Below are 22,252 nucleotides of genomic sequence, written 5' to 3'. Positions count from 1 at the left end.
GTCGGTGCAGGCTCGATGGGCCGAAATGGCCTCTATCTGCACTGTGGGGTTTCTGTGATTCTGTGATTGAGACCATCTGTTCAGCTGTCTCTGCCACTTTCCTTCCTTCCCCATGCCCACCGGGCCAAACTTCCTCTAAGATTCCCCCCTGCCCTAGCCCTGAATGCACATCTTTCTCCAGTTTCTCTCCAATCTCTCCTCATGACCTCTCCGTGCTCATCTTGTCCATGAGATCCACTTCCTGCTCCCTCGACTCTATTCCCACCAAACTGCTGACCACGCAACTTCCTTTTCTGGCTCCCATGTTAGCTGACAGAGTTAACAGTTCTCTCTCCTCAGGTACTGTCCCCCTCTCTCAAATCTGCCGTCATCAGCCCTCCCCTCAAAAAACCAACCCTTGACCCCTCCGTCCTTGCAAACTACTGCCCCATCTCCAACCTCCCTTTCCTCGAAAGACCTTGAACGTGTTGTCGCCTCCCAAATCCGTGCCCATCTTTCCCGCAACTCCTGTTTGAACCCTTCCAATCAGGTTTCTGCCTCTGCCACAGTACCGAAACGGCTCTCATCAAAGTCACAAATGACAACCTGTGTGACTGTGACAAAGGTAAACTATCCCTCCTCGTTCTTCTTGACTTGTCTGCAGCCTTTGACACGGTTGACCACTCCATCCTCCTCCAACGCCTCAACCGTCGTCCAGCTGGGTGGGACTGCACTCGCCTGGTTCCATTCTTATCTATCTAATCATAGCCAGAGAATCACCTGCAATGGCTTCTCTTCCTGCTCTCGCATCGTTACATCTGGTGTCCCCCAAGGATCTATCCTTGGCCCCCCTCCTATTTCTCATCTACATGCTGTCCCTTGGCGACATCATCCGAAAGCAGTGTCAGTTTCCACATGTATGCTGACGACACCCAGCTTTACCTCACCACCACTTCTCTCGACCCCTCCACGGTCACTACAATGTCAGACTGACATCCAGTTCTGGATGAGCAGAAATTTTCTCCAATTAAATATTGGGAAGACCAAAGCCATTGTTTTCGGCCCCCGCCACAAACTCCGTTCCCTAGTCACTGACTCCATCCCTCTCCCTAACATCTGTTTGAGGCTGAATCACACTGTTCGCAACCTTGGTGTCATATTTGACCCTGAAATGAGCTTCCATAAGAAATAGGAGTCGGCCATTTGGCCCTTCGAGCCTGCTGTGCCATTTAATAAGACCACGTCTGATCTTCTACCTCCTCTCCACTTTCCTGCACTATCCCCATATCCCTTGATTCCCTTAAATTCAAAAATCTATCGCTCTCTGTCTTGAATATCCTCAATGACTGAGCCTCCACAGCCCTCTGGGGTAGAGAATTCCAAAGATTCACCACCCTCTGAGTGAAGAAATTTCTCCTCATCTTAGTCCTGAATGGCCGACCCATTATTCTGAGACTGACCCCTGGTTCTAGACTCCCCAGCCAGGGGAAACATCTTCACTGCATCTACCCTGTCAAGCCCTGTAAGAATTTTGTATGTTTCAATGAGATCACCTCTCATTCTTCTAAACTCTAGAGAATATAGGCCTAGTCTACTCAATCTCTCCTCATAGGACAATCCCCCCATCTCAGGAACCAGTCTGGTGAACCTTCGTTGCACTCCCTCTATGGCAATTATATCCTTCCTTGGGTAAGGAGACCAAAACTAAATAAGATACTCCAGGTGTGCTCCCACCAGGGCCCTATATAATTGCAGTAAGACGTCTTTACTCTTGTACTCAAATCCTCTTGTAATAAAGGCCAACATACCATTTGCTTTCCTAATTGCTTGCTGTACCTGCATGTTAACTTTCAGTGATTCATGCACAAGGACACCCAGGTCCCTCTGAACACCAACATTTCCCAATATCTCGCCATTTAAAAAATACTCTGCTTTTCTATTTTTCCTACCAAAGTGGATAATTTCACATTTCTCCACATTATAGTCCATTTGCCATGTTCTTGCCCCTTCACTTAACCTGTCTATATCCCCTTGAAGCCTCTTTGCATCCTCCTCACAACTTGCATTCCCACCTAGCGTTATATCAGCAGCAAACTTGGATATATTACATTTGGTCCCCGCATCCAAATCATTGATATCGATTGTGAATAGCTGAGGCCCAAGCACTGATCCTTGTGGTACCCCACTAGTTACAACCTGCCAACCCGAAAATGACCCATTTATTCCTACTCTGTTTTCTGTCCGTTAAACAATCCTCAATCCATGCTAATATATTACCCCCAATCGCATGAGCCCTAATTTTGTTTAATAACCTCTTGTGTGGCACCTTATCAAATGCCTTCTGAAAATCCAAATACAACACATCCACTGGTTCCCCCTTTTCTATTCTGCTAGTTATTACCTCAAAAAACGAACAGATTTGTCAAACACGATTTCCCTTTCTTAAATCTGTGTTGACTCTGCCGAAGCCTCCTTATTTTCTAAGTGCCATGTTACCACGTCCTTAATAATAGATTCTAGCATTTTTCCTACTACTGATGTCTGGCTAACTGATCTGTAGTTTCTCGTCTTCTCTCTCCCTCCTTTCTTCCGACCACATCGTCGTGGCATAACTAAGACCGCCTATTTCCATCTCTGTAACATTGCCCATCTCCGCTCTTGCCTCAGCTCATTCACTGCTGAAACCCTCATCCATGTCTCTGTTACCTCCTAGACTTGACTCTTCAACGCACTCCTGGCTGGCTTCCCATGTTCTACCCTACGTAAAGTTGAGGTCATCCAAAACTCGGCTGCCCGTGTCCTAACTCGCACCAAGTCCCATTCACCCATCACCCCTGTGCTCGATGACCTGCATTGGCTCCTGGTTAAGCAACGCCTCAAATTCAAAATTCTCATCCTTGTTTTCAAACTTCTCCATGGCCTCGCTCCTCCCTATCTCTGTAATCTTCTCCACCCCCCATGATATCTGAACTCTTCCAATTCTGCCCTCTTGAGCACCCCTGAATATAATCGCTCAACCATTGGTGGCCATGCCTTCTGTTGTCTAGGCCCTAAGCACTGGAATTCCCTCCCTAAACTTCTCTACCTCCTTTTCCTCCTTTAAGACGTTCCTTAAAACCTACCTCTTTGACCCTTTTTTTTGTTTTATACAGGAAACTTTGTGTTATCCGGAGGCTAAATGTCCGGCAAGCTCGAGCCACCGGCAAAAATCAGGAGCCGTTTTTTTTCTTTTCGTTGCTTTTTTCTCAACAGTCAAGCTCTGCAAGGTCTGTAGCTAAGCAACAGCTTCAGCTAGAGACGCTACAGGGACGCTTGCCGACTGTTTAGAAGCTGTTGCCAGGGTTTGTTGATTCACACGGAGCTGAAAATCTCCGTATGTTTCAACATTAGCGCTGGAGTGTCCGGCAGTTTTGAGGGAACTGCAACAGCTCTGTCCCGTCGGTGCCGGATAGCACAAAGTTTCCTGTGAAACATCTTGGGACGTTTTACTACGTTAAAGGCGCTATATAAATACAAGTTGTTGATGTTGACTCTGGCAAAGCCATATTTGCTGCACATATTTAGTTGACCTGAGAAGCTGGTGGTGGACATTTTCCTTGAACAACTACAGTTCTAGTTATGATGCACCCACAAGGGTGTTGGGTAGGGAATCCTAGGATTCTGCCCCAGCAACGATGAAGGATTGACTGTATATGTCCAAGTCTGGATGGTGTGTAACTTGGACGGGAACTTGCAGGTGATGGTGTTCCCATGGCATAGCTGCTCTTGGCCGTCTTGTTGGTAGAGGTCGCAGGGGAGGGAGGTTCAGTCCAAGTAACCTTGGTGTGTTGCTGCAGTGCATCCTATAGATGGTATATACTGTAGCCACAGTGTGCCAGTATTGCAGGGTCTGCATATTGAGTCCAATGGCAAGGACACTGATCAAGTGTATGATCTGTCCTGAATGGTGTCGAGCTTCTTGAACTTTGTTGCAGCTGTACCCACACAAGTGAGTGGTGAATATTCCATCACACTCCTGACTTTTACCTTGTAGATGGTGGAGAGGCTTTGAATGCTCAGAAGGTGGGACACACTCATTCCAAACTTCCAAGCCTCTACCCTGCTTTTGTAGCCACAGTGTTGAAATGGCTGATCCAGTTAAGTTTCTGGTCAATGGTGAACTCCAGGATGTTAACAGTGAGCGACTCTGCAATGATGGTGCCGTTGAAAGTTATGGGGAGAAAGCTGGGCTTTATCTTACATGAGCTGATCATTATTATGGAATATTATTCTGAAGGAATTCTAGTTCTGAAGTATAATGGGGAAATAGATAATAGACTGGTATTTCACATCCCACAAAGAAGCTTGGTAATCTCAGCTATGTCGTTTTATCCTAGTGTGGATTAGGTTAGTTATGTACATAATTAAAATCTCCCCACTCCATCTCTCCCAAAAAACTCTTACCATGTGCTTTCTGAGAAAATACTAATTGTGTCTTTTTCTTTCCTTTCCAGGCTCTCTTTGTTCTTTTTATTTTAGCTTACATTCATATTGCCTTTTCCCGCTCTCCAATCAATTGCTTGGAGCATGTCCGTGAGAAGTGGCCACGGGATGGGATCCTCCGTGTAGAAATCCAACGCAATTCTAGCCGTGCCCCCATTTTCCTTCAGTTCTACGAATCAGAAAACTTTGCAGGCTTGGTGAAGGAGCCAGCAGAAGATGAAGAGGAGCTGACCATAGAAATGTTTGACAACAGTTCTATACAGGTGCGATAACTGCTCAGAATGTAGTGCGCCAAGTATAATAAATGCATGAACATTTATTTTGATTCAGCTTTGGCGAGAACGTCAATTTGAAGTTTCCATTAAAAAAAGTCATTTGAAGTTTCCATGCAGCAAGTTTATAATTAGTCAGGAATGAAATAGCAAGTGAAAAAAAATTGAATAATAAAGGAAAGTGGGGATATAAGAAAAACCTTTTTCCACACTAGCCCTGATCTTGGTCACTTAACAGTATTAGTGTATTGTAGCCTGTGTTATCTCTCAGTTCCAGCTGACAAGAGGTTAACTGTGGGGAAAGAAGGAAAAAAGTACAGAAAAGGGTGAAATAAATATATTTTTGTGTGCGCTGGACTGGAGTTGTGATCTATAAATTTTAGTGAGCACTATTCCTGGACCAGTCCCCTGATTAAAACTACCCAAGGCAGAGCTGTCCAGCCTGTGGCCCAGGAAACTCCTATTTGTACTTCTATTTGTTATTTGCCTGTTTGAATGTTGTGGAGCTGAAGGTTTGGAAAGGCCTGTTTCTAGCATTGTTGCCTCATTGATGGATAACACCTAGATTTGTTGGTATCGGCAAATGATGACATGGATGAGTATATCTTTAAATGCTGCCCTCGAGGCTCCACAATATGCACCTATGTAGACAAAAAGCTTGGAAACTTCTGAAGTTAGTGTGACTCAAGTATTTTGTTGAGACCCACATGCTTGAATTTAGTCCGCCAGGGACAGTTGTTGAGTGGAGGCTAAATAGCTCCCACAGGAAGAGGGGAAAAAAGAGAGAGCTGAGTTCTATTAACACTATAGGCACTGTGGTTTTGTAATAGAACTCTTTCACTTGGATTGCGGATGGTGGGATGTCCCAGCTCATAATAGCATTCTCGCGCCTTCTTTCACTGGACAGCTAGATAAGTCGAGGGAATAGCAATAAGTCCCAGAACTGCAAACGTTCCAGTGCTGATGGAGACTCTGGAGTGCGTGGAGTGATAAATCTGCTGAGGTGCACAGATGAAGGGAAGTGAGCCAAAAGTGGCCTATGGGATGCATAGGTATTGGGCAGTACTTCTCTGGCTTCTGTTAAAGCTTTTCTGTGTAGTCGATCAGGATGGACAAAAGAGTTCATAGAATCGATTCAATTCAATTTTATTTGCCATATGTAACCAGTACAAGTACAATGGAATGCTTACTCCCCGTAGGGACACGTCAGCTATTCTTACAGCGCCGTGTTCAGAAAGTCAGTTCAATGGCTTCCAGTGGCAGTGGGAGCACGATGTCCCTCAGCCGCTCCGTCCTCCTCGTCACCGCGGCCTCCTCCTCACTGTTGCCGGCTCCACGTGTGGTGGCCGCCTTCTCCCGCTCACGATCCGACCTCTGGCCGCCATGCCCGGCTCCCCTCCTCCCAGTCGGACTGCGAGCTTCCCGCCATGGAGCTGCCGGCCGATGTGCTGCAGCGGGTCGTCGTGGCTGCTGCTCATTGCGCTGCGCTGCCTCCACCCGACTCGCTGAACACATCGTCGGGATGTGAATGCTCCGGTCACCGCGGCCTCCTCCTCACCGTCGCCGGCTCCACGGTCCGACGGCTTGGGGCCTGCTTCTCACAGTCCGGCCTCTGGCCGCCATGCTCGTCTCCCCTCCTCCCAGTCGGAATGCCTTCCCACCGAGGAGCTGCGGGTCGCCGTGGCTGCTGCTCGCCGCACTGCGCTGCCTCCGCCCAACTCACCGAACACTTCGCTCCGGTTGCGGGAGCGAGCGGCGAGAGTGGGCCGCCCGAAGCAGGGAGAGCGCACTAGCACCAGACCGTCTCGGCCGCCATCTTGACTATATATCATATATAAAGTTACAGCACGGAAGGAGGTCATTTCGGCCAGCCCATCGTGTCTGCACCGGCCAACAAAAAGGAATCGAGCCTAATCCCACTTCCCAGCTCTTGGTCTGTAGCCTTGCAGGTTACACCATCCCAAGTGCACATCCAAGTGCTTTTTAAATGTGGTTAGGATTTCTGCCTCTACCACCCTTTCAGGCAGTGAGTTCCAGACCCCCACAACCCTCTGGGTGAAGAAATTTCCCCTCAAATCCCCTCTAAACCTTCCACCAATTACTTTAAATCTGTGCTCCCTGGCTTTTGACCCCTCTAAGGGAAATAGGTCCTTTCTATCCACTTTATCTAGGCCCCTCATAATTTTATACACCTCTAAGGTCTCCCCTCAGCCTCCTCTGTTCCAAGGAAAACAAACCCAGTCTTTCCTCATAGCTAAGATTCTCTACTCCCGGCAACATCCTTGTAAATCTCCTCTGTACCCTCTCTAGTGCAATCACATCTTTCCTGTAATGTGGTGACCAGAACTGTATGCAGTAATCTAGCTGAGGCCTAACTAGTGTTTTATGCAGTTGAAGCATCACCCCCCCCCCCTGCTTTTGTATTCTATGCCACGGCTAATAAAGGCAAACATTCGTATGCCTTCTTAACCACCTTATCTACCTGGTCTGCTACCTTCAGGGATCTGTGGACATGCACTCCAAGATCCCTTTGTTCCTCTACATTACTCAGTGTCCTACCATTTAATGTGTATTCCCTTTCCTTGTTAGCCCTCCCCAAATGCATTACCTCACACTTCTCCGGATTGAATTCCATTTGCCAATGCTCTGCCCACCTGACCAATTTATTGATATCTTCCTGCAGTCTACAGCTTCCTCCTTCAGTATCAACCACACAGCCGATTTTAGTATCATCTGCAAACTTCTTAATCATACCCCCTATATTCAAGTCTAGATCATTGATATATACCACAAAAAGCAAGGGACCTAGTACTGAGCCCTGCGGAACCCCACTGGAAACAGCCTTCCAGTCACAAAAACACCCATCAACTATTGCCCTCTGCTTCCTGTCTCCGAACCAGTTTTGAATCCAACTTGACACTTTGCGTAAAAGTAGTTTTTAATATAACTGGAATGCTACAGCACCCGATTGCAGTGGCTTGATATCTATTTGCTTGTATCAGTTTTGAATAAACGTTGGACTTCACTGTACTTACATATTGAGGGTTTGACATAATCTGGGTATGTGGACATCTGATAGATATTTCTGGTGCAGAAAAGGGAGTTTGTTGCCAGGTACAATATAATCTCTAGGTGTATTTAATGTATTTGTACATTAGGTCCTGGGGAAAAGATCACCCTAATGCCTCTTGTGCAACATGCTAAATTCATCCTGCCACTACTGCACCACCACCACCATTGACAGACCTGTAGCCACCACTATTTCACCCTAGTGTTATACAGCTCTAAATGCTCTCTCCAGACACCATTCGAGTTTGGAAGGACAATCTATAATTATCCTGCTACCTGTTTGTCACAGTTGAAGTGAAGACAATCGGAAAATTCCACACACGCACCATTACGCTTACTGAAGCATTACTGACAACAGCATGTAGATGCAATGGTTATACCCTGTATAAGTTGGTAAAGTAAAACCTACTTTTGGCCCGATGTGGGCTGACCATCTACTGTGTCACAATTGATGACCATCTACTGTGTCAGCAAAAAAAAACACATTAATAAAAAGCAGAAAAGGTAAATTGCTTTATTTTATTGAACGCAAGTTTATTTTATGAACATACAAGTAAAATTTCAAGCATTGTAATATTTCACTTCTAGCACGCATCCATTTTTAATGTACACCTAGGATTTGCGATTATTTTATCATGTAAATGCCACACGCAATTGGAGATTATTTTGGAGCAGATAAGGTCTGAGCTGTCTTAGTCACCAATTTATCTTCAGGGCAGCTTCATAATTTAGCTTACAAGCTGTGTCGGAATGTGTTCCAGTCTCTTCCCCCCCCCCCCCCCCCCCCAGTTCAGTAATCAAGCCTTCACTTTATTCCCAGGACCAAACTGCGCAGTTCTCCGTATAATGTTTGTGGTGGGCAACTGCACACAACAGCCTGAATGGCTTACTGCAAATTGATATCCACTTGATGTGCCCGTACTGTACTTTGGCAGTTTGTTTATGCTGGCCATAATTTCCCACTTAAAGCTGCAAGATTAACCTTGATGTCTTTTGCAGTATAGCACACTAATTTTTATATTTATGATGAATATGAAGTACACAACTGAAATTGCTGAAATATCTCTCCCAGCTTCATCGCCATCTCGTTTGTATTAAATAAAATCCTTCATCAACTGACTTGCCAAAGCCATGGACAATTCATGTGCCTGTATATATGTTTGTATATTTGTGTATACATTGCATATATATGTGTGTATGTATATATTATAATTTTCCGGATTGAAATTGGAATAGGAAATGGTTGTGTGTATTAATGATTGTCTGGTTGAGTATAATGGAAACTTTATATATTAAGCGTTACTAACTTGTTGAGGGCCAAAATCCCAACCATATCTTGCACAAAGTCTGCCATTCCCAAAGCCATATCCTCTCCAGCTTTGAATCCCTCTCATATACTTTCAACTCCACTAACATCAGGTTTCTCCTTGTCTTCTAGTCTACCTTTGATGGTTTGTTCAGCCACTGTGCTCCTCTCCTGTGGAACTCCCAACTTCGTTCCCTTGCTTTACCAAATATTTCCCTCTCCTTCCCTCACTAATTTTTAAAAACCTCCCCAAAACCCTTGACTGCGCCCCCACCCTAACAATCTGCAAATCAGTCAAATGTCAATTGTGGGTAAACCCTTGGAATCTATTGTGATCAAATTAGCGACCATTTAGAAAGGCATGGGATAATTGAGGACAGTCAGCATGGATTTATTAAAAGCAAGTAATATTTGACAAACTTAATTTTTTTTTAATAAGTTACCATATAGATATAGGGAATGTAGTAGATTTAGTGTATTTGGATTTTTCAGAACGTCTTTCAAAGATGCTTCGAATAAAAATTCAAATATGGTATAAAAAGATATGTAGCAACATGGGTAGAGAGTTAGTTGATGGACAAGAAACAAAGGGTTAGGGTTAATGGGGTTTGCTCAGATTAAAGAAGAATTGGAAGTGACGGATCCCAGGGGTCGGTGCTGGAATCGGTGACTGAGTCATCAATTCAAACTTGTCACTGAGAGCGAGGGGAAAGGTTTACAAGGAGAGTTGTTGAAGTATGGAATGCTTTGCTGCAGAGAGTAGTTGAGGCATCTTTTAAGGGAAAAGTGGATGAATATTTGAAACGAGAATATGCAGAGCGATGGGCAGTGTGATCAGTCTTGGATTATTCTGGCAAAAGAGCTGGGCATAGATGTGATGGGCTAAATGGCTCCCTTCTAGCTAGGGTTGTGCCCACTGTTTTGTCCTAACTCTAAAGTGCTTTGAGATGTCTTCCTACATTTGAGGAGCACTACAAAAATTAAATTTTTTGGCTACTCGGGAATGCTGTACCATCAAGTGATGGAATGCCGATCTGCACCTGTGACTCATAGCTCTTCCAATTGTAGACTTCCATACAGAAAGACAAAATCAAAAACTGTAGGACCAACATTTCTCTTTGAATGTGCTATTTACACTTTCTCAGAGTGAAGCTTGGACAACCTTGCTTCATAATAAGATTTCATTGCCTCTTTTTCTTGCTCCCTAGCAAAAGCAGAGTGAACAGCACTGAATTCCAGCAACCAATAGCCAGGCAAGTCTTGACTGGTGGCTCAGATGCAGCAGGTCTGTGGGCCACAAATGAAAGAGGCGGCAGGGTGCCGCAAGTGGTCTCTGGGCTATATTACAAACACCACTTTGTTGGCATAATAAATGTAATAGCCAATAAGATGTGTTCAAAGTTTTGCAAACCAGTACAGTGTTAACACCTGTGACAACACCTGTGACAATGCTATCAGTAAATGCTGAAGTCTCTTTGGTTCCCGGGAAGGTTATTTTTGGATCAGAAACGATTGAAGATTCCACCCAAACTGTTAACCTGTCTTTCTCTTTCAGATGCTGGCCTACCTGCTATGCATTTTCAACACTTGTGTTTTTCTTTTTGCTTTGTGACAAATTTGTGCCTGACTCTTTTTTGCCTTTCTGCTCCTTTTCACAGTTTGAACTGGACATAGAGCCCAAAGTGTTCTTAAAGCCCTCACTTGGAAATAAAGCAGAAGTTGTAACGCAGGTGGTACAGAATGATAGCCAGGGGCTCTCGTTCACTGAGGCACCTACTAAAGGTATGCAGCCTCTGCAGGAAACAATCTCCGAGTTTGAGATGCTAACGAGAGCAGGTAAAATTTTAGTGATTCAAGCTATTCTTTCCCCCTTCTTTCCAACCTGCTTCCAGCATCTCTCGCAATCTTCAGTTGGGTAGGACTCTCATTTGGTCACCTTAAAGAGTTATATAATTGCTAATCACACTCCTCTATTTTGGTGAAATACTGCCTGATAATGGATAGTTTATTTGAGCTGAGAAGAAAATTGCCTCGATTTAGAAGTGTGAAATAACTTCTTTTTATAACTTTTGCAAAACTCATTAATTGCATGTCACAGCTTTAGTGCTTTTCACAAACTCTAGCAGTTCCAAACTCGGTTTTCTGTATTTGCTTCGGGCATCTAAAGCAGAAACTGAGGCATATCCTTTTTACCTTTCCGATTCAGAAACTAACACTGTGTATTAATCTGTTAAAACATAGCCAGTTGCTTGAGTTACACTTTGTTGTTACTAGTCTTATTTAATGTACAGGAAACTTTGTGCTATCCGGCACCCACGGGACCAAGCTGCTGCCGTTGCCTCAAAACTGCCGTACTCTCCAGAGTTAATGTTGAGAGATATGGAGATTCTTATCTCCGCATTTGACAACAAACACTGTTGCTTAGCAACAGCTTCTAAACACTCGGGTGTGGCCCTAAAGCTCTGTAGCTGAAGCTGTTGCTATAGCTACAGACCTTGCACAGCTTGACTGTTCAAACAAAGCAAAAAAAACAAACAAAGAATAAAAAACGGCGGCTGATTTTTGCCGGTGGCTCCCGATTGCCGGATAGCTCACCTCCGGATAGCACAAAGTTTCCTGTATTGGTATCAATATACTGTCTGTAAAATCACACAAGCTAACATGTTCTAATATATGATGCTTTTAATCACCATAAATTGCTTCCATCGCCACCGGTGACTTACTGCAAACTCCAGAACTTCACCCTAGTGTTGTAATGCACACTGCAGGCACAACCCAAATTGGGAAGGGAAAAATGTACAATTTGTATTGCTGGGTGTTTTTTCACAAATTAAGTGGACACCGTCTGAAAATTCCCACACCCACCCTTATGACTTACCGAAATTATAGTGACAAGATTGGCATGAAGTCATTGTGCTGTTTTGAGTGTTAACTTTGTTTCTGGCTCAAGTGACTGCAGTAGAACTTTATATCGCTCCAATTCCTGGACAATACCGTAGTTATTTAATTTGAGCCTGAAAGGACTCACTGCTAACCACCTCTCTCCATCCACGTGCGTATCACTTGGGTTTTAAATAGAGATCTGGATAACCTTTGTATAGACAATTAAAGAATTTATATTACTGTGAAGCCTGCTTAAATGCACATGTTCTGGAAGTTAAAAATGTGCACTAAACTAGGTTAACTAGCTAACTGGTGGGCTACTGAAATTAATAACTGCTAATTCAGTGAGTGCATATTTACAGACCCAAGTGTTCTGAAAATGAGTGTTTTTAATACAAGGTATGAACTGACATAAAACAGTGAAAAAAGTCAAACATCTTTGTTTAATTTTTCTTAAAGCCAGCTTTTTGGCAAGCAGAATGGAATCCGCCAATGGTGTTCCCCTGAAGCAGAATGGAATCCACCAATGGTGTTCCCCTGAAACAGAGCGAGGTCAGCCAGAGGAGTTCCTCTGAAACAGAGCGGGGTCAGCCAGAGGTGTTCCCCTGAAACAGAGCGGGGTCAGCCAGAGGGGCTCCGCTGGAACAGAGCGGGGTCAGCCAGAGGGGTTCCTCTGAAACAGAGCGGGGTCAGCCAGAGGGGTTCCTCTGAAACAGAGCGGGGTCAGCCAGAGGGGTTCCTCTGAAACAGAGCGGGGTCAGCCAGAGGGGTTCCTCTGGAAAAGAGCGGGGTCCGCCAGAGGGGTTCCTCTGGAACAGAGCGGGGTCCGCCAGAGGGGTTCCTCTGGAACAGAGCGGGGTCAGCCAGAGGGGTTCCTCTGGAACAGAGTGGGGTCAGCCAGAGGGGTTCCTCTGGAACAGAGCGGGGTCAGCCAGAGGGGTTCCTCTGGAACAGAGCGGGGTCAGCCAGAGGGGTTCATCAGGAACAGAGCGGGGTCAGCCAGAGGGGTTAATCAGGAACAGAGCGGGGTCAGCCAGAGGGGGACGGCTTGGAACGGAGCAGGATCATTAAAAAAAAAAATTACGTTCCAGGCAAGGTACTGTAGCTCTGGACTTTTAGGCAAGTCTCTCACGTAAAGCAAGTCATTTGTTAATCGAGATAACCCTCCATATTGAGAAGGTACTTTATCTCCTGACCGAAGCCCTCAATTGAAATAACAAAATTAGTGACGTAGGATAAAAAAGAGAGCATTAGTCATGAATGACAGATTGCCTGAACAGGTTTAGCCCCATGATGGGAAAAGTTAGCGGGGGAAAATACATAATACAACGTGCCTTTGGTGTAAAGTTAATAGCACTTGAAGGTGTACATAAGCGATTTGATCGATACATTCTTCAATTTAACATGGGCCATGTTTAAGACAAGCAAACAGTGTAATAGTCCCCATTTCTTGAGCAATTGGTGAGTAGCTTTACAATTGATTGAACTTGCTATGCACTGCCACTTGGGCTCATCAACATCTCGTGAATACCTTGGCAGCAGTGAATGCTAATCATTTTGTGTTAAAACTTTTGGAATACTTCGTCGTTATGAGACAATGAGCTAATAAAGAAGAAATTATCCTCGGGTGAGTGAATGACTTGAAGCTCTGTGCACTTGAAGGAGTTGTGCTTTAAAGCAGTTTGCCTTTAACCTGAATACTCCGAATTGAGTTAGTGGTAAAAGAATCTGGATTGTGAAAGAGTGCATTTAACCAAGGTGTACTTAAGTGGGCTTTGCTGTATTAAATTTTGTCATTAGTAATTTCTTATGTATGCCACACAAGAGGTTATTCACCGCAATTATATAGGGCTCTGGTGAGACCACACCTGGAGTACTGTGTACAGTTTTGGTCTCCTTTATCTAATTAAGGATATACTTGCCTTAGAAGGGAGTGCAATGAAGGTTCACCAGAGTGATTGCTGGGATGGAGGGGTTTGTCCTTTGAGGAGACTAGGCCTATATTCCCTAGAATTTAGAACAATGAGAGGTGATCTCACTGAAACATATAAAATTCTTACAGGGCTTAACAGGGTAGATGCTGGGAGCATGTTTCCCCTGACTGGGGAATCTAGAACTAGGGGTCACAGTCTCCAAATAAGGGGTTGGTCATTTAGGACTGAGATGAAGAAGAATTTCTTCACTCAGAAGGTTGTGAATCTTTGGAATTCTCTACCCCAGGGAGCTGTGGATACTCAGTCGTTGAGTATATTCAAGGCAGAAATCCTTAGATTTTTGGATACGAAGGGGATCAAGGGACGTGGGGATAGTGCAGGAAGGTGGCGTTGAGGTAGATCATCAGCCATGATCTTATTGAATGGTGGAGTGGGCTCGAAGGGCAGAATGGCCTACTTCTGCTGCTATTTCTTTTGTTCTTACAAGCACTAGTGGTGAGAATAGCAGATGGTGTTTCTACGTTGACATAGTGTGAATATGCCAGTCAGTGAGCTGACCAAAGTGCTATAAGTTGTGGGGACAGAGAAGGGGGGTGGTTGAGAACTGTCTGAGAAAATGTTACGGATTATTATTAGAGACCAAACAAGGTGAAGATATTTTGGACCTTCACTATGAAAGGTACATGAATTGCCACCTCTCCAGTTGTGTTCTTAAAAGTTCATCCATTTATTCCTACGCTAAGGAGCATGCAGCACATGAGTCCAAATAATGTTGGATCTTACTAGTACTTGTGCAACGTTTATGCTACAGAGCTCAACGTTTATGCTACAGAGCTGTACTGTGATGCAGTTGTAAAATCTGGCATTTCCTTCCTTTGGTGAAACTGTTCACTGGCAAGAGGAAGAAGAACATGGCTGCCACAAGTCCATCTATCGCATGCCCTCCTGGCCAACTCGCAGAATGTTTCTGCAAGACTTACCTGCACTTTTCATGTGAGTCTTAAAAAGGAGCCAAGATGCACAACATATCCACAAAAAATTACTATTCACTCCTTATTGGAGCTAGTGGAGCAAATTCCCTGTTAGGCCGTGGTGTCCACCAGAGTTTGTAGTGACAGGAGCTGCAACTTCAGAATATTAAGCATACAGAATCCCACTAAAAAGGTAAAAGATGACTACCCTGGCAGTCTCAATGTTGTTAATGTGCCAGATGGGAGTGAATCACTTTTCTAATTACTCTGCTCCTGTTTCCTGGTATAAATGAGGTAAATCTACTCTGCATAATCTAGTGATTTCAGCTGTTAAAGAGCTTGGATTGGGAATCACATAAGTGCCCCTTTGTATTCAGGATCATTCATTGTTGTCACTAGGATCATTAACTGTAACTGAACTGACGTATTATAGTTAATTTCATATGGCCTGATGGTACTTCACCAATACTATGGTACTTGCTAGCACTGCTAAGCTCCTTTTTATATGGGGCTTGTATTAATTCGTGCCTGCGAGATCCGTGTTCTTGAGCCAGTCCTGGTTTTTACCCTACTAAATCTGGCTCCCTTATCGCGGCAGCAAATTTGTAGACCCATTTTTCTGTAATCTGCGCGTCTGCTGTCTAAATAAGGGAGCTAGATTTAGTCGTGTAACCACTGGGAGCTGGCTCATGGACACCAGACTCCTAGAATCCTAATTAAAATGTCAGGTAAAGTTGGAGATTGGGGTTGGGGGGGCAGTGGTAGGGAGAGGAAATGGGTATAATTCAGCACAAACTATTTAAAAGCAGCTCCAGTTTTGTGCTAATGGTAGTAGCTATACACCTTTGTGAAGCTGAAATTACTCTAAAATTGGCTTAAAGTTGTGTTTCTGCATTTTGAAATGGTAAGCATGTAATTTCCCAATTGTGGCTTTTCTTGTTGCCCTAAATTATTCTATATTGCAGAATAGCCATTTGTAAATGATATGACCTGCCATTTCACAGAACTGCCTAATGCTCACTTTTTCCCATATTGTAGTTTGGCCACAAGAGGAGTACATAGTTGAATACTCACTGGAGTATGGATTCCTCCGCCTCTCTCAGAGCACCAGACAACGCCTAAACATCCCTGTCATGGTAGTTACACTAGGTAAGAGGTAGCAACTCCGCTCATTACGTGTACAAAAATGTGTTTGTACTGAGCTTTTGCCTTGGTTATGATGTTGCTATTCAGAGTGTTGCCAATCCTGCTCCCAAAGCTGCAGCATGCACTGATTAGACTGCGTGCATCCAAACTCCCAGCATAGAAGAATGTTACTGCACACAACAACTTGTATTTATATAGCGCCTTTAACATAGTAAAATGTCCCAAGGTGCTTCACAGGAGTATTATAAGACCAAAACATTTCACAGATCTATCAGGTGAAGTTAGAGGGAAGGGAATGCACATAATTTGACACAAATTAGTGGCGGGAAAAACTGGACAGAAACCAGCAAGGAGCACGTTTCTCTTTTCTGACAGTTTCCCACACCTTTCAGTGATTATTCCCCATGTTTAAATGTGCATTTCATAGTTGCTGCGATTCTAGGTAGGCTATTAGTTTCCATGCAAGGCCCCATGGGTTTCCGAATTGGGATACAGAACTTTTCTTCCCAATCGCATTGTGCTTTTAAATATTACTGCAGCTTTTGAAACTTCGACATATCAGGTTCAAAATTGCAATGAAGTACCTGCTTCCTCCAGCCATTATGATGTTCCACTGGCTACAGTTTAGATTTGCTACTCCACTGATCTCTCCACTTACCAAAGCTTTCTTTACCATGCATTTTGAAAGTAAAACTCAATATATGTATCTATCTGTTTATTATTTAATAACCTTGTATTTGGATCCTTTTCTGGATATGTGGCGTGTTTAGTCCATATTAGCTTCGAGCATCACTTTAGTCCTTGGGAATTGCAGGACCCATCATACCCTGTTATGTATCTAGTGATCTGATTTACATTTGAGTTTGGTGACTCACCAGATTTCTTTCTTTCCATTATTGGCAGTTGCTTTCATCTCCTGGTCCTGCTGTCACCTCCACCATAGTGACCTGAGGCCACAGGTGTCTCTCTTGGGGGACTGTGGGCCACTGCTCTTGCTCTCTTTAATCTCTTGCTGCTCACGCTTGAATACACCAGGCCTCCTTGTTGTTTTCTGGCCCGTTTCCCTGCTCTCTGACTCTGTGAGCCTCCATGCCCTCCTGGACTTTGTGACATCTACCTCTGCTCTCAGCCTAATCCAGACTTGCCTCGTTTGCAGGCGCTATTGCTCAGCCTCCTGTCCACCAGGGTCCAACAGGCTAAAATTAAGCAGAGGTATTTTATAAGTTGATTCAGGTAATTTGCTTAACATTTCTATTAAGGCCCTAGCACAATCTCTCCATTTCTGCTTTAAAATGAGCATGTTTTTACATTTGAAATTTTGCCCAAAACTTTCTGCTGAAGCTGTCCAGCTAGAGGTGTGAAGCTTGAATTCTTCCCAGTGTTGCTTGTGTTTTGAATTACCTTGAGTCTTTGAACTTTGCAGTGATCAGTGTCCATTTCATGGAGGCATAGAAGAAAATTTAATTTTGACAGTGGGGTGTGCAATGGAAGATGGGAAAGTCACAGCACACCATTGTGGCATTTGCACCAGACCTAAAGACCAGGGTGATTTTTGTAATTCTGGAGCATTGAGCTTGAAATAGCCAGCATTTACACCTGGCGCAGTGGTAATACTTACCAGTGACTTAGGTTGGAGACTAAGGGGCTATGGGGGAGAAATTCGGTTGCTTTGCGCCTAAGAGGGCGCTAACGGGGCGCAAAACAACTAGCACCCAGGCGCGGCGCCGCGCCGCCAACACCTCCCGTGAAATTCAGCGGGAGGTTAGCGACGGCGGTAACCGTTAGCGCCCCGTGGCGCTCCGCCGCCAACAATGACATCATTGCCGTGCGCAGCGCCCCGGCCGCGATCTTCAATAGCGCCCCCTGTCTTACCGTCGGACGCTATGTCCGACGGGGTCAGGTGGGCCTACCTGTGGCCAGGGCGGCGCTAATTAAAGGCGAGGTGTCGTGCGGCCACTTTTGTTGCTGCCCGCCAGCCAGCACCTACCTCCGTTGCCGTCCCTGGCCTGAGCACCCTCCCCCGGGTGGAGTGCTGGCTGCGCTCCATGAGCCCGGCACTTCTCTTGAGTGCCGGGCTCTTTTGCCGGCACTCCAATCCTGGTGGTGCAGCTGGGCCCCGGGTCACGCTGTGCAAGGCCCCTCCCCTTTAAGAAGGGGAGGAAGGTGTGCAATACTGTTTTAAAGGCAGGTATGCAATTAAAGTCTGGCAAGTGGTACCTTGAATAATCGACTAATGTGCAGATCTCGCAACATCCTTCAGCTCCAATAACTGGATTCCATTTGAGGAGCTCTCGTATGATCTTGGTAACTCTGGAAAGATTTGTTGAATTTCTGGCAAAAGCAATTCTCTATACACTTGATTCTGTTTGGATTAATTGAACTTGTTTTTATTAGAATATTGAGTCTTTAATATTATAAAGAATACGGATTATTTGAAACTTTAACTCACCATATTTATAAACTTACAATTATTACATAAAATTACATAGAATTTACAGCACAGAAACCGGCCATTCGGTCCAACTGGTCTATGCCGGTGTTTATGCTCCACCCAAGCCTCCTCTCGCCCATCTTTGTCTCTAACCCTATCCGCATGTCCTTCTATTCCTTTCTCCCCCATGTACTTAATCTAGCTTCCCTTTAAAAGCATCTATACTGTTCTCCTCAACTACTCCATGTGGTAGCAAGTTCCACATTCCAACCACTCTCTGGGTAAAGTTTCTCCTGAATTTCCTATTGGATTTATTACTGACTGTCTTATATTTATGACCCCTAGTTTTGGATTTCCCCCACAAGTGGAAACATCTTCTCTAAAGATTCTATGATTCTATGTCTACCATATAAAAAGAGTCTAATGAGGGTGAGGAACTTAATGTAATTAATATAAGTAGAGAAAAAGTACTAGAGAAACTAATGGGACTAAAAGCCGACAAATCCCCTGGACCTGATGGCCGACACCCTCGGGTTCTAAAAGAGGTGGCTGAAGAGATAGTGGATGCATTGGTTTTGATCTTCCAAAATTCCCTAGATTCTAGAATGGTCCCAGCGGATTGGAAGGTCGCAAATGTAACACCGCTATTCAGGAAAGGAGGGAGAGAGAAAACAGGGAACTACAGGCCAGTTAGCCTGACATCAGTCATCGGGGAAAATGCTGGAATCCATTGTTAAGGAAGTGGTATCAGGGCACTTAGAAAATCATAACATGATTAGGCAGAGTCAACATGGTTTTATGAAAGGGAAATCGTGTTTGACAAATTTGACGAGTTTTTTGAGGATGTAACTAGCAGAATAGATATGGGGGAACCAATGGATGTGGTGTATTTGGATTTTCAGAAGGCATTCGATAAGATGCCACACAAGAGGTTATTACACAAGATTAGGGCTCACGGGGTTGGGGGTAATATAGTAGCATGGATAGAGGATTGGTTAATGGACAGAAAACAGTAGGAATAAACGGATCTTTTTCAGGTTGGCAGGCTGTAACTAGTGGGGTGCCGCAAGGATCATTGTTGGGGCCTCAGCTATTTACAATCTATATTAATGACCTAGATGAAGGGACCGAGTGTTATGAATCCAAGTTTGCTGATGATACAAAGCTAGGTGGGACAGTAAGCTGTGAGGAGAACAGAGTCTGCAAAGGGATATAGATCGACTAAGTGAGTGGGCAGTAAGGTGGCAGATGGAGTATAATGTAGGGAAATGTGAGGTTATTCACTTTGGTGAGAAACTTTTAAATGTTGGTGTTCAGAGAGATTTGGTTGTCCTCATGCAAGAAACACAGAAAGCTAGCATGCAGGTACAGCAAGCAATAAGGAAGGCAAATGGCATGTTGGCCTTTATTGCAAGGGGGTTGGAGTATAAGAGTAAGGAAGTCTTGCTACAATTGTACAGGGCCTTGGCGAGACCAGACTTGGAGTACTGTGCACAGTTTTGGTCTCCTTATCTAAGGAAGGATATACTTGCCTTGGAGACGGTGCAACAAAGGTTCACTAGATTGATTCCTGGGATGAGAGGGCTGTCCTATGATGAGAGATTGTGTAGAATGGGCCTATACTTTCTTTAGTTTAGAAGAATGAGAGGTGATCTCATTGAAACATACAAGATTCTGAAGGGAATTGACAGGGTAGATGCTGAGAGGTTGTTTCCCCTGGCTGGAGTGTCTAAAACTAGGGGGCATAGTTTCAGGATAAGGGGTAGGCTATTTAAGACTGAGATGAGGAGGAATTTCTTCGCTCAGAGGGTTGTGAATCTTTGGAATTCTCTGCCCCAGAGGGCTGTGCATGCTGAGTCTTTGAGTATATTCAACCTGAGATCGATAGATTTTTGGACTCTAGGGGAATCAAGGGATATGGAGATCGGGCGGGAAAGTGGAGTTGAGGTCGATGATCAGCCATGATCTTATTGAATGGCGGAGCAGGCTCGAGCGGCCGTATGGCCTACTTCTGCTCCTATTTCTTATGTTCTTAACCCCTTCATAATTTTGAAGCCCTCTATTCGGTCACCCCCTCAGCCTTCTCTTTTCTAAAGAGCCCCAGCGTGTTCAGTCTTTCCTGATAGTTATGACCTTTCATTTATAACTAAAACTAGCTGGGGGAGCCCGGCTTTGCCAGGGCTGTTTTGGGCCGGGCGGTTTAAATCGAGTCCCAGGCTTTGGGGCCTGTCTGTCCCTGTGTGAATCTGCTGCCGGGCAACGTTTTAAATCGAGTCCCAGGCTTTGGGGCCTGTCTGTGTCCCTCTGAATCTGCTGCCAGGCAACATTTCTACCTTTTTTAATAGCTTCAAAGATGAAAGTGAAAGTACTTATAAAATGTTTTTGGTAAATGTGATGTTATTTTTAAAAGAGATACTAACTTTTTCAAAGCTGGATTAGCAGATTTTGAGCTGGAAGTAGTGAAGCAATGGCTGCCCGATGCCTGAGTTGAAAAGCATTAGTCCCACCCACAGACGCAGTGATTGGCCAACCATCAGGCGGCTGAACTGTAGGATTGGTCAATCGTGACGGCACAGGATTGGTCGACCTTGACGTCAGTCAATCAATGCTATTAGCAGATAATGAGTTTAATTTTGAAGGTTTTTTGCATAACGCGCGAACAATTTTAGTCCGACCGAGAAGTAAATACGCTTATGACGGTTCTGGAATCGTCAGCTTTCTTTCGACGTAACGCACGTGTAGGTACGCTCTATAACTTTCGAGTTTATTCAAGACAGACGGAATGACAGACAGAAGTATCCTTTTATATATATATTAAAACATGATTATTTTATTAACCTATATTCATTTGGTGTTCATCTCATGCTGAGTTGGTAGTTTGTGGAATTAACAACTTTGATATAAAAATGATAATTATTAGTCAGCACTTGTTCTGGCTGCAAGAGGGAGCATTATGCAACAGTTAGATTTGTTCACTATTGCAATAGACTGGCATCATTCTTATACAAGTGCAGTTAAAATCCATTCATAGTGCAACTCTTTACAGTGGAAACTTTAGTAGCATAATGTTCCTGTTAACCATTAACTTGTGGGGAACAGTGGAGCAGCATTTCATTATTAAAGGGTTCTCCTCTGATTGCTAGAATACTTTTTGAATTTACTATAAATGTATTATATGGTTTGAGCATTACTGAATTTTAAAAAGTGCATTTACTTTTTTTTGTTGCTCCACTCTTATTGTGCAGGCCACTGGTCTAGGTCATTCCTTGGTTGATAATCCAGGATTCGCACTTGAACAAGATGAAAAGCTCTTTTCCACACCACAAAAAATAATGTGTCTTGCTAGATAGTGAAGAGTAGGACTTGAGCTCTGCTCTTCCAGTTAACACCGCACTTGAAATACTACCAGTTACATTATTCAATTTTGTTCACAGATCCAACAAAAGATCTTTGCTTTGGGGACGGGTTTAGCCGGTTTCTTTTGGATGAATTCTTGGGCTATGATGATATACTGATGTCCAGCGTGAAAGCTTTGGCTGAAAACGAAGAAAACAAAGGTGAGTTCAATTAACATCACAAAATTGGCTGACCTACTTTCACCCAACGGTAAAACTAGTGACCGATCTACTTTTACCTAACGCTAAAACAAACGACTTGTCTATCTTCTGGCACACTTTGAATTTAGTCTCCTGTTCTTTAAAATAGGTCATTGTTAGTTCATTATCCAAAAGGACAGAGAGCTGTCAACTTTGAAAAGACGCTGCGGACAGCAATACATA

At 44.1% G+C, this 22,252-nt stretch overlaps 1 protein-coding gene across 2 annotated transcripts in view; it reads left to right on the top strand.

Moving 5' to 3' along the window:
• tmem259 (transmembrane protein 259) overlaps positions 1–22,252 on the top strand; it is an 83,720-nt gene that overhangs the window by 34,173 nt on the left and 27,295 nt on the right. Inside the window, exons 2-5 of one of the 2 annotated variants that reach the window (XM_086004823.1) lie at positions 4,473–4,724; positions 10,767–10,890; positions 15,935–16,045; positions 21,908–22,030. In XM_086004823.1, the coding sequence (XP_085860949.1) occupies positions 4,473–4,724; positions 10,767–10,890; positions 15,935–16,045; positions 21,908–22,030 (610 nt within the window). Of the gene's footprint in view, positions 1–4,472; positions 4,725–10,766; positions 10,945–15,934; positions 16,046–21,907; positions 22,031–22,252 lie in introns of both variants that reach the window. The other variant, XM_086004822.1, reaches the window with a different exon arrangement.

This window comes from Somniosus microcephalus, chromosome 13, assembly GCF_052327205.1.
Source record: "Somniosus microcephalus isolate GS21.2 chromosome 13, FLI_Smic_1.0, whole genome shotgun sequence".
Lineage (NCBI taxonomy): Eukaryota > Metazoa > Chordata > Chondrichthyes > Squaliformes > Somniosidae > Somniosus > Somniosus microcephalus.
Note: the sequence above shows the minus strand (reverse complement) of the source record. Positions and strands in the feature narration are given on the sequence as shown.